Source organism: Fukomys damarensis, unplaced genomic scaffold, assembly GCF_012274545.1.
Source record: "Fukomys damarensis isolate Sample0158 unplaced genomic scaffold, DMR_v1.0_HiC HiC_scaffold_12, whole genome shotgun sequence".
Lineage (NCBI taxonomy): Eukaryota > Metazoa > Chordata > Mammalia > Rodentia > Bathyergidae > Fukomys > Fukomys damarensis.
In genome coordinates, this window is record NW_022900924.1 from 29,716,519 (window position 1) to 29,729,764 (window position 13,246).

Sequence of the window (13,246 nt, forward strand, 5' to 3'; positions counted from 1 at the left end):
CCCCTCTGGGGTCCTTGGGTCCTTCCTGGGTCTGTTGTCGCGCAGGCCGGGAGCTCACGCGCACGCCGCCGGGTGATCGCAGACAGGCAGGTAGGCAGGCAGCTGAAAAAACCCCCCTCTGGGGTCCTTGGGTCCTTCCTGGGTCTGTTGTCGCGCAGGCCGGGAGCTCACGCGCACGCCGCCGGGTGATCGCAGACAGGCAGGTAGGCAGGCAGCTGAAAAAAACCCCCTCTGGGGTCCTTGGGTCCTTCCTGGGTCTGTTGTCGCGCAGGCCGGGAGCTCACGCGCCGTGATACATCTTTAATCTGTATGCCTTTGTCACTTGAAGAGCAGGAGACTGATTTTTTTGTCCTGAGGAGGAGGTCAAGGAGACCTCCCAGGGAGGTTGTCTTTATTAAGCAGGTAGGAGAGACCTGTCTTCTCCTAGCAATATTCTCAGAATTTATTACAAGGGCTGGTGTGTTGACAGCACTGTTACAGTTGTTTGTTTTCTCCTGGAGGCACTGTCGCAGCTTGTGGAAAACGAACCTCAAACAGTAAAACTGTTTTCCTTTCAGTGAACTTGTTTCAGCCAATTTGTAGTCGTCCCCCCCACCCCCGTCCCCCGCCCCGGAGCCAGTAACAGTGAAGTCTTATGGCCACGGTGTCCATTTGCAAGGGTCATAGAACTATGGTTGAATCTGAAGTTTATGTGATTGTACATGTTTCATGTGTACAGATGAAGCAGCACACCTGGAAAACTAGAGAGAGCCCAATCTCTTAATTAATATAAAGTGCTTTTTGAAGATTTTGAGTATTTCTACTGTATTTAGAAAACTCAATTTCCTTAACAGTACCTTTTGCATAAGAGAAAAGCAGACAGGAGGGAAAGGTCCACTTTGCATGTCTGTTGTAAAGCATAATGTTCTAGAAACACAAGGAAATACTTGCATATCAAGTGACTTAAGACCCTCTACTCTCAACCACAGCTATGCCTATTGTCCATGAGTGGCCCTCCAAGAGACACAGGACCCTTTTCTCAGGATTCAAGTTACTTAAGCAAGAGATTCCCTTTTTTAAAAAAATTGAGTTTATTGGTAATTTTAGGGATACAGTACAGTTACGTTCATCATTGGGATCTTGTACCTTTACATGACAGGTCTTGGTTCTCATTTTTCCCCTTGTCCCTGCCCTCCCTTTGCCCCCTAAGCAAGAGATTTCTTAGAAATCAACCTGAGGGACAGCAGGAAGGAAAGATTCTTATCAAGGAACTTAGGGCCACTTTTGGCACTAGATACAGACTAGGTTTTCAATTGTCAGGCTCAGAAGAGTCCTACATCATTTTAAAACTGTGTTGGGTCCCAAGCCTTTTTAAACTCAGCAGTTTAATTCTGCTGGCATGAGGCCATTTTTTTTGCCAAAATCAATGGCCAAATTAGGCTGTGGAGTGGTCTACTCCCTCGAGTCCCAAACGCAACTGGCACTGCCCCTTGAGTTCAACTGTGAGGTGCATCTCCAAGACACACTATGGTTTTCTGGGCATCACTTGGCCGGATATATTGTCATTTTTCTTTTAGTGACTCTCCTGGTTGGCCAGGGGAGAAGTGGCGGGGCAGAGGCAGTGTTAGCCTCAGAATCTGTCTGGTAGTGGACAACTGTGAATATGCACTCCCAGGCTTTTCAAAAACAGAAACTTTTTACCTTAAATAGTTTTTAAACTCGTAGCTGTCTGTGACCAGGTGACAAACTGAGCAAGAGTAGAGGTGTGGCACAGAGAGAGGAAGACAAGTGCACAACATGGTATCGATGGTGACAATTTGAATAAGTAGCCACATTTGGACCACAGTGATTTTAATGTAGTATTGAAGAAATCCCTGAGCAAAATAAAGAGACCATCATGGCAGTAACACTGGGTCTGCTGCACTGTCTCTCCCTCTTTGTTGGTCTGTGATATGCTTTTGGGCGTGTCCAAGAGGAATGGTCAATAAAGCCAGCTCGAACTCCAGTCCCGTGGTGGCAGAGCTGCAGTGGACAAGGAGACAAGGTGGATGGACTTGAGGACCTGGACGCTGTCTCACTCTGTAACCCTTGACCAGAACGGTGGGATTACCTTTGCTGGAGACTCCAGGTAATGACAGAGTATGGATGAATACTCAGTTCGCTCAGGCCGACCCTTCCAGTGTTACAGGGTAGTGCCACATCTGAGGAGGTGCTCACAGTGGCAGGTGAAAAGCAGGTGTGGACCTTAATGTTGGGAAAATCGGTTCTGAGTTCTGTTCTTTAGCCTGCTTCTCCCTGGATGCTGTGTCCTCTCAGCTCAATACCTGGAATTGTCCCCTAGCTCTGGGCGCCATCGGGTCAGTGCCCGAATCCCAGGTGAGAAGCAGAAGAGAAACCACACAATCGTGGCACTAGACAGTGTTTTACAGATGAGGAGAAACCCCAATAGCAATGACTGTTCAGTTAGAGTGACAGTTGAATGTGTGTCCTCTGCACAATGTTTTCACTTGATAAGGAGTGTGACCTGTGTTCCTGTCCCAGAGGATGCTGCAGTGCTTCTGTAGAATGCTGGCAAGGACTTCAGCAGTCCCCACGGGGGTGTACTGGGTGTAGGTTGACGGCTCTGGCTGGCATGAGACAGTGCAGTGCTGTGGTCATGCGTTGGTGGACAGAGAAGACTTCCTCAGTGCAGATACCTTGGGGATCCTGGCTCAGTAGACGCTGGGCAACACGGTAAGGTTGACTCTGCCATAATCTGTATCTGCCACCACCACCAGAGCTGTTCTTGGCACCTTCCCCACTCTGGTGTGTTGAATACCTACACTACAGGAAGGCCTGGAGGACACCACAGGACTGATGTCTCCCTGTGCATACCCCAGTGCTGGAGGGTGGGCCAAGTGTTTGTTCTGCTCTTCTGGTGGCAGATAGGTCACACCGTGGGTCTTGGGTTATGGTTGCCATGTTATAGCTGAGTTCCCTCGGTCCACAGTAATATTCTTCCTGGTTCACTCTTCCAGGGGAAGCACCACAGAAAGGAATTGATAGTTCCGTGTTTCTGGCCCTGCCCATCCCCTGAGGGGAGAAGGACTGAAATGGACAGCTCTGAGCTGCCAGCTTTGCCCATTTCCCAAGTCCCAAGAATGACTGGAACATCGTACCTCCGGGAATCAGCCAGAGTGGTGGCATGGCCTAGCAGGAAGCAGCTGTGGTTTCCCAGACTACTATGCCCTAATCTCCCACCTCAGGAGAATGCAAGAAAAACTCAGGGAAAGGAGCTAAAAAAAAAAAGCGAAAACTTTGAGGGTGGCATATTTGGAAAAAGATTTTTCAGCTGGGTGTGGTGGCTCTCACCTCTATTTCCAGCACTCTGGGAAGTTGGGGCATGAGGATCAATAATGAATTTAAGCCCACCCTAGGAAATTTAGTGACTTAGACTCTTTTTCAAAATAAAAAAATAGGGTACTGGAGATTTATGTCAGTGTGGAGGCCCTTGGTTCATTTCCCAATACTAAAAAGACAGTGAGTCTCAACAGCCAGTTCCTGCCAATGTCTTAACTTCTTCAAGGGAAAATGATAATGTAAGTATATTAAAAATCCACATGCATTTAGGGCAAAACAAATATGCTCTTAAGGATCTGAGAAGGGTATTTCCTATAAAATATTCTACAGGCATGGTGTATAGCTTAGGTACAGAGTGCATATCTAGCATGTGCAAGGCCCCAATTTTGACCCTTAGCACTGAAAAAAAACAGGATATGAACTTATTTCTATGTTTTGTTTTTAATAGACAAAATGTTATCAAACAAGCAAAAATCTTCAGTCTGACTTATATTGAAGATCAAACTTGACCAAACTTTCTGCATTTTCTAAAATAATTATTCTAACTGCACTCTCACCATACACAATCTGTAATATAGAGAATGTATAAAAACAAATAAAGACTTGTAGTTTTACAAACAAAAAAAAGGAAAGAACAAAACATGTTAGCATTTTACTCCAATTCTGGTCTTGTTTGTGCTTATTTATAATACAGGCATTGCATTATTGCATGGCATCATGCTGTTTAGAGTCAGTTGCTTTTTTTTTATTGTGACTTAGTGTGCAACTGTTATTCCTTCTCACTATATTCCTGAGAATAGGCCATAGACAAAAGGCATCTGTGAATCTGATTTGACTCCACACACAGAAGTCTCTCTCCTTCATTGTCACTCTTGGAAAGTGGGAGATGAAGTCTGGCAGGGGAGGATTTCAGCTCTGTGCCTGGGGTCAGACTATGGGAGCAGCTGCTCAGTCTGGGAACAGATCATCACAGCTGGCTGGTGCACTGGATCTTGAATGTCTGACTGGATGGGGTCAGAAATAGGGAGCAATTTGAGATAATTGGCATGTGTCCTGAGATTTTGAACAAGGAGAGCAATAGGTTAGGGCTCAGTGTGACCCAAAGGTGATGGGCCACTGGGCCAGAGACAGAAGCAGAAGGAAGGAGAAAAAATATCAAGTGTATCTGCAAATGGAGAAAATTTACCTTCAATAATCTTTTCTTTCTTACTGAAGTTCTATGGGTATTATGGGGTCTGAATGTGTTTATGGCTGACCTTGGGGTTTAATGTCTCTCTGAAGGGTTAGGATGGCAATATGTTTGCAAAGGGAGAAAAGAAGTTTATCGTAGCACTGTTTTGGTTTGCTTATATGCATTATCTGGTGAAGTTTGGGAGAGTCTGGTGGAAATTGAATGTGGGGATTAAAGAATACTTTCTCCAGCCTCCCTTGATACCCTTATTGATTATTTACTTGGAACTCAAGAACTCCATTTAGTCCAGAACCCTTGGAGCCTTGTTTGAGGGAAGGCTCTTGTCATTTGAAATGACTAAGGTGCCATGAATTGTGATCCTAGAAACTCACATCTGTCGAGTTGGATGACTGACTACAGATACTTTTTTATTCAGTGCATATTAAGTACCAACCATATGTGTTCTACACAGAGAAGAATGCTATACATGATACTATGGATTTATATAAATGGTTTTTGTCCCCAGGAAATACAGCATATGGATAGGTATAATTAGAAAGAGATTAATATAAATCTTAGAGGTGATGGTTGGATCGTACTGCTTGTCTAGTCATGGGAGATGCATATTGAGTAGATCCTAGTGAATAACCATTGAATAATCATGTTATATTTTCCTATTTACTATAGCCTTTACTTAAAAGCTGAATTTTGCATAGCTTCTCATATTTGTGTGTTAAAATATGAGAAGACACATGGCTATTGTTTTGTTACAGTGGGCTTTTGCTGGAATAGTCCTTGATATCTTCTTTGTTCTTAATGCAACATTCTGTATCAGTTGTATTCCATTAAACCAGGAACTTAATTTAAGCATTTGCCAATTTTATTTTTCCTCTAATGGTCTTAAAGGCTGGTTTCAGGATTGGATCAAAAGGCCAAGAGACACTGAGATGAGACAGAACCCACGGAGCAGTAATTTCTTAACTCTAATAAAAGTGAGCATGGATATTGGAGTATTTGTCAGGCTTTCCATATGACCATATGCTTAACATTTCTGAATTTGAGAAGATGGTCTTTGGACATGCTTCAGTTGAGAAAAATATACATTTTATGGTTGTAATGAAAATCACCTAGCTTTTTGTTTTCTCTCTTTCTGCCTGCTTCCTTTCTCTTTTGGTTGCATTTCACATCTCTCTTTTTCCTCTACCCCTTCCCTCACCCGACCCTTTCTTCGTTTTGTGATCACAGAGGTCCACGTGTTGTGGTTAGAGTTAGACATGAGACTATTGGGAGAGGGTGTGTGTACTTTTGGCCTGGCTTGTCTTCAGCACTTCTCGGGCTTCTTCTCGTTTCCAAAGTTTGCATATATTGGATTCACCTGGAGGATGGTTAAAATCCACTTTGCTAGACCACACCTCCAGAATTTCTGATTTGGAACTTCTGGGTGGGGCCATGGAGCTTGCAGTTACTGGTCCAAAGGTGACACTTGACGACCACTGATTCGGGAGACTGTCTATATAAGAAGTATTGCTTCAAAAATGGAATTGAAAAATGAGAATGGATTCTCTTAATTACCTGTGCTTCTATAGAAGATTAGAAATTTGTTCATTGAGTATTTTCAGGAAAGGAGACAGTAAGCTTTCCTAATAATTTATTCAAAACGTTTTTCAATGGTATAAAAATCATTATTAAGCCTTTGTCTGAAACTTGTCCTTTCTTTGTCTTATATTTTGGACCTTGGAATCATGCCATTATGTGGCAATTGAAAACAATTTTTAGCTTTCTCTCTTTCTTCTCCTTCCATATTCCCAGTCAAAATAATAACATTGTTTTATTCCTTAGTAGTGACCTTAATTTTGATAAACAAAATGCTACTAAAGAGCAAGGGCAATTACCTTAGATGAAAGAAAGCTCAACTCTTTTTACCTCTTCAAGGAAGATTTAACTGATGACATCAAACTTCCTGGAAGGAAGATTATTTGACCCAGAAATGACAGGTAGAAGTGAGTTTAATTTAGTGTGGCTCTTTCCAGTACAATTTTATATTAAATATTTCTTTGGATACAGTATTATGCCATTTTTTTCTTCCAGTTAATAAATTAATGATCATAATGCCAAGTCTGTAGAATATTTGTAAGACTTTTCCACAGATACCAGAGATATATCCTAGGTTCAAAATTTTTCAAAAAGTTTTTAAAAATTCATTTTAATTGACAAGTAAAATCATATATTCATTATGTACATATGGATTGTAGATATGCATACATCGTAAAGTGGCTAGAATTAATTAACATGCATTATCTTTCAACTTTTCCATTTTTTTGTGTGATGAGAACATAAAATCTACCGTCTTAGTAATTTTAAAGAATACAATATATTGCTAGTAATTCTGCTCACTGTGTGGTCTCTTGAACTTATTCCTTCTGTTTAATTAAAATTTTGTTCCTTGACCAGTATGTTCACCAGCTGTCCAACCCCTAGTAGCCATTATTTCTCCCCTCTACTTTGTGAGTTCAGCTTTTTACATTCCACTCAGAAATGAGATTAAATTATTTGTATCTTTGAGCCTGACTTATTTCGATTAACATAATGGCTTGTAGGTTCATCCAAGTTGTTGCAAATGACAAGATATCCTTTTAAAAGGCTGAAGAGTATATCACTGTATCTCATATTCTCTTTATTCATTCATCCACTAATCAATGCTCTGATTGATCCCATATTTTACTATTGTGAATTACTCTGCCGTGAAAATAGGAGTTCGGGTATCTTTTCAACATAGAGATTTCATTTCTTTTGGATATATAATTAGAAGTGAGATTGTTGGATTATATAGTAGCTCTATTTTTTAATTTTCTAGGAATTTCTATATTGTTTTCTATAATAAGTATATTAACTTCTGTTCACACCAACAATGTACAGTGGTTTCCCTTTCACCACATTTACCAGCACTTGTCTTTCATCTTTTTGTTCATAGCTATTCTAATAGGTGTGAGGTAATATCTCATTGTGAATTTAATTTGCATTTGTTATTTAGTCATGTTGAGAATTTTTTATGTATCTGTTGACCATTCGTTTGTCTTTGGAAAAAAGTCTATCTAGATTATTTGTTCATTTTAATTATGTTATTTACCTTCTTGCTCTTGAGGTCTTTTTGAGATCTAATATATTTTGAATATTAACCTCTTATCATATGTATGGTTTGTAAATATTTTCTCATTTTCCATAGATGGTCATGTCACCTTGGTGACCAATTCTTTGATTGAACAGGGGTTTTCTTAAGTTTTATATAATTTCATTTGTCTATTTCTTCTTTTGTTACCTAAGCTACTTATCTCATATCAAAAACCTCATTTCCTATACCAATGAGATGAGAGTTTTGTCTTGTATTTTCTTCCAGTAGTTTTATAATTTTGTCTTATATTTAAGTCTTTAATCCATTTGCTGTTGATTTTTGTGTTTAAAAGATGAGGGTCTAATTTTATTCTTATGTATACAGTTTTCCAGTTGAGATGTCATTTTCCGAGAGTATGTTCTTGGCATCTTTGTAGAAAATCAACTTGCACTTAACTTTATTTGTAAGATCTCTGTTCTACTTCATTGGTTTATGTGTTTGCTATGCCAATATCATGCCTGTTTGTTTACTAAAGCTTTGTAGCATATCTTGAAGTCAAGTACACTGATGCTTGGTCATTCTAATAATACTAATTCTTCCAAATCAGTGAGTATAAATTATCTTTCCATTTATTTATTTCTTCTTCATTTTGTTTTGTCAAAGCTTTATATTTTTCAACATATATGTCTTTTACCTCCTGATAAAGTAAGGTATGCCATCTGGGGGCACCCTCCTAAGGACTAAACATATATTTAAAATTTTGAAAAAAAATGCTCTGATATGAAAATATTGTTTAACTCTTTTTAGGGCTGGACATGTTATTTCACTAAATTCAAGGAGAATTTATTTTTGATTTGTATCACTGGCCCTGACAAAATTGCTTATACATATAAATGTTCAGGGAAATTTTGTGGCATGAATTCATGAATTCTTAATCACAGTATCTTAAAGAATTTTGATTTTCACTATTTTAGCTTCTTAATGTCACTAAGACTTGCTTTGAAAGGATATTATGACTAAGTATTTTTTAGATAAAGAAAAATGTACAATATAAATCAATCTGTATCTTCCTCTGTAGAATCAATAACATATTCCTAAGGGGCTTGTTGTCATAGGTTAAGGAGATGAGCAGTAAAGATAAAACTGTGATGAGTGGTGTAGACCAAGGAAATGTCAAAAGATAGATCTTACAAATAAAATTTGGATTGGTTAGGTCAGATTTCTGTAGATGTTATGGTTCTGTCTACTGATTTTTTTTTGTGGCGAGTGCTGGGAGCTTTCTGCACTAGTGAAGTCCTTAAGTCAGTAAGATGTTCTCTGAGCTGTAGTAAGTCAGTTTAGAGAGGGCCAACAAGGAGGAGCATGCAGTCCAGTCTGACCCTGCAGCTCATGTTTGTTTGTCTCATTTGCTCTCCATATATGTGGTTAGGTTGAGAATCACGCTTTCCTCTGAAATATTAATAAAAATAATAGATGAATTAATAGTTGCAGTTTCCTCTTGATTAAGATCAATGAAGTGGCTTGAGTCTCCTCAGATATCCTGAAAGAAAATGTAATAAAATTATATAATTACTTAGGTAGGCAAAGAAATTTAAAGATATTCATAAACAATGGAAATAATTTTTCAAATTATTTGATTTGGAATTGTGAAGAGATCATTTAAGAGGAAAGAGAGGTACATTATTAGCCCATTATATCTTGGATCAATATAGACCACCCATTCATTTTAAGTAGTTTATGCATCACGGATAGTAGATTGCCCAGGGAAAACAAAGTATCATTTATAATTGTTATTTGAATATTTTATGTAAAAGCTAATCTTCTGAGGACTTAGAGAGATCATTGTAGATTAAAATAAGAAGTAAAGATTTGCATTTATAAGAAATTAATGATGGTTCTGAAATTGAAGAACCATTTAGTGCTGGGAGAAATAAATACAAATTGTAACATCTATCTGATGGAGTTTTGTTTAGATTGCTTCTGGTGATAAACCATCTATAATAATATAAATCACGGGCTTCTGTTTGCCATAAATTTGCAATGTTTAGCATAATTTTCGTTTGCACTCCATACTAAAGCGACACCAAGAAATATGAGATTAATAGTTAGTTATTAAGTGAAAATGACTTTCATGTCTGTAGTCATTTTTAGAAACGGTTACGTGTAATTCATTTAGGGAGCAGAGAAAATTAATTTGCAGCTGTGGAGGGATCTAGCACATTAAAACAAAGGGAGAAGTGGCACATAGTAATAAACTTCTGAAACATAAGGGTGGATTCATTTTTAACACCTCATTTTGATTTCCCTGTACCTGAAGGTATCCTTCAGATCACCACACTTTTGTTTGTTGACTCTAGAATATTATACTAATATCTTAAGGAACAGGAAAACTCATTTGTGTTCCCCAATGATTTCTCAATGGTTCGGGGCTAAGCTTACTCATAACTAAGTGGGTGGAAGGTCAGAGAGCAGCAGCAGTACTACACTGCTTTTTATTAATTTTATTTAGTGTTTTCATTCATATGATATTTCTGATTTTAAAAATGACACGTTATCTTTCATTTATTCCCCTACACTACAAATCTGCCACGATGCAAAAGTTAAATTCTATAGATAATATTTCTTTGAGAAATGCAGCCTTAGTGTCTCTTTATGAGCTCAAAACCCATACAAGTAATATTTCCTAATGCTTTCCCATGTCTTAAAAGGTTTGTACTGTCTTGATTGACAGAACCTTTTTTCAGGCAAACTCACACATTCACATTTTCAAGTACTACTTACTAAACCCCTTGTTCATGTGGCCACTGAAGTAGGTCGCAATGACTAATACCTTAGAAGAATTTAGAAGGTAAGTTAGAACTTCTGGTCAGGTGGTATAATAATTTCATATTTTGAGGCTTAGTTTACTAAAATGTCTGTCAAAGCAAGATAAAATGTTTCCTTTCATATAATAAAATAAAAAAGCACTATGTGAAAAGTTAAAATCAGATCTCTAGGTGGGCCAGAAAAGTTAAAAGAGTGACACCAGTGGTGAGTTAGGACACAGTGTGGCCTTGTGAAAGTCTGGTCTGGAGTAGAATAATAGCATCTAAAATCAAACTCACAAATGAAATGAGGAGCTATCCTGTTTTGTCTTCTCCTTTACCCTCCAACTGCTGTCTGGGACAGTGATTTCCAAGAAGCAAGCATCTGCTTCTGAATTGGGCACGCAGAACCATACACAGAGAGACCTAGGCAGATCACCTGATGATGCTGGTTTAGAGAAAATAGTCTCAGTGTGCTGGAGTATAACCTGGGGCTGTGCTTATTTTTATTTTTTCTAATCATTAAATTATGTTAGGCTGTTACTCCTTTTGCCAACCTTACAACTGTCACTAACTTCAAAAGCTTCTAATCACGTTAACTTATTAACTTATTCTAGCTTAGTTTAAAAACTGGCTCCTCCTTTCTGTGATCACTAGCTGGAACTGCATCCCTGGCAGTGTGAAGGGATTACCAAGAGTAAGGTGGAGGGCAAGAGCCAGCTGCAGTCTTTGTCTGAGGCACGCCCCGCCGCCTCCATTTTCCCCAAATAGCCTTATTTCCTCCTGGATTGGTAGAGGCCGGATAAAAAGCAAAGGACGATGACTTTCTTCTGGAGATAGAGATGGTGCCTGGTATTATTTTTAGTTGATTTCATGTGGTCTGAAGTTGATGTCCTCTGTTTTTCATGGTATGTTCAGTGTTTTTGAAACAAGTCTACCTTTAACCAGTGTCTTTAAAGATCATTGCAGCAGAGGCAAACAGGTCTTCCTTCAACTCCTGCCAGTGATCCACATGCTCCACCCTTTTTGTTTGGATGTGTGAACACGATCCAGCAGGCCTGTGGTGCCTACTTTATCTCCTTCTCTAGTGTCAGTGCTCCTTGGCGTTGGAACTGTAGGAACTCTGGGTTGAACTGAGACGGGAGTACTTACTACAGCTCTGTAACTGCAAGTCCTACCTGGTGATCTCTTTTAGCAGGACCTTCTAACTTTGGCTCATAAATTTGTGGGCCCAAAGAAGGCATTCATTTATATAAGACTGTAAACATCAGGGAACTTGCGAGAATGTACCTGTTACTCTGCAATTTTTTTTTCAGAGAGGAGCTGTACACTTTTTAGCTTAGCAAAGATCACCCAGGGTGAAAAAGGCTGGTATTCTCTCTGGTTCAAGGTCAACATGACTGTTAAAGTGAATTATAAACTTGATTGGCTATAGGATGTGCCCAGTCCAGGGGATCAGTAAAGCACACTTCTGGCTGTGTCTTAGAGGAGTCAACTTGGGTCTGTATTTTATCCCTTGACCTTTCCCCTCTGGCCCTGTTCCCCTCCTCTGCTTCCCGCTCATCTTGAAGTGAGAATCTTTCTCCTGCCATGCCCCTCCTGAGGTGGTGGCCATTCATTTAATCGTCTGAAAGCCAAAGTCCAATTAGACCTCTCCTATAAATTGTGGGTGTTGGGTGTTGTTTCCCAGGAACAAAAAGCTGATTAATACAGTCAATGGATTTATTGCCTTTTAATCCTTTACTTGGTCTTTTATTCATTTATTTTATTAATTTTATGGATGCATTTTACATATGCAGTATAATGCCATTCATCAATGGAGATTTGTACCTTTATGTAATATACCTTGATTCTGATTTTTTTTCTCTATTTCCCTGCCCTCCCTTCAACTCCTTCACACCACTCTGTTTACACTGATTTTGTTTCCATTTTTTCATTTTCTCATATTAATTCAAGGTAAAGAATTGAAGAGGAATGGACTTATATGAAGTAAGACTGGCTTTCCAGACTAAGAACATCATGTAGAGTGGTTTCTTACAGTATTTTGGTGGAATATAAATTGTGCAAAACAGAATGATAGAAAACGTTTTTCATCCAGAAAGCATAAGACAGAGGAACAATAAATACAAACTTCTGGCAAACAAAAGCTACAGAATGATATGATAAAATTAGTATACTTATACTTGTAACAAAAATGTATGTATCCATATTTTCTTATTATAAAAACAGAAATTAGAAAATTAGGTTTTAAATAATAGACGGTTGTGGCTGCTGAATCTTCTACACTAAGGGCTAGGTGGCATCGCATGTCCATCTCCAGATCCCAGCTTGTGAGATATGTCCAGAAATTAGAGCTCTAAATGTTGGTGTGGATTGTTGTGCACTGAGGATCAAATCAGAATTTCTTGGTCTGGAAAGATGGCTGTCCCACCAAGCACCCATCATGTGAAGTGGCTCTGTGAAGTGTTTTACCTTTTGGAGCCTCTGCTCATTCTGTTACTTTCTGCCGGACTGGGATTCCCTGGATCTTCCGGGACTGCCTTCTCTTCCGTCGTGACAGCATCCGCTCCAAAGAAGCCTCTCCTCATCAATGACCATAAGCATGCTGCCTTTGTCTCTACTTCATATGTTCATCTTAACATGTCACATTTTGTACCTGTTTAGGTGCTTTTTGCTCATTCTCCTTTTTTTCAAGATTACTAACATATCCAAAATACGAACTTTCTTTTCTCTGTAATTCGCATCTGCCAGCTCCCACACCCAGGCCCCTCCTCTTTACCATTGTGCACCTGCGAGGCTTTCACTTTCCAACATTGCTTTTTTTTTTTTTTTTTTTTTTTTTTT

The 13,246-nt window shown here is 39.1% G+C and overlaps 1 protein-coding gene across 1 annotated transcript in view; it reads left to right on the forward strand.

The window, feature by feature from the left end:
- Window positions 1-12,820: 12,820 nt before the first annotated feature.
- The window catches only part of LOC104850012 (EGF-like and EMI domain-containing protein 1), a 543,433-nt gene continuing 543,007 nt past the window's right edge, over window positions 12,821-13,246 (forward strand). Inside the window, exon 1 of the mRNA XM_033762692.1 lies at window positions 12,821-13,054. Within this exon, the coding sequence (XP_033618583.1) occupies window positions 12,821-13,054 (234 nt within the window). The remainder of the gene's footprint in view (window positions 13,055-13,246) is intronic.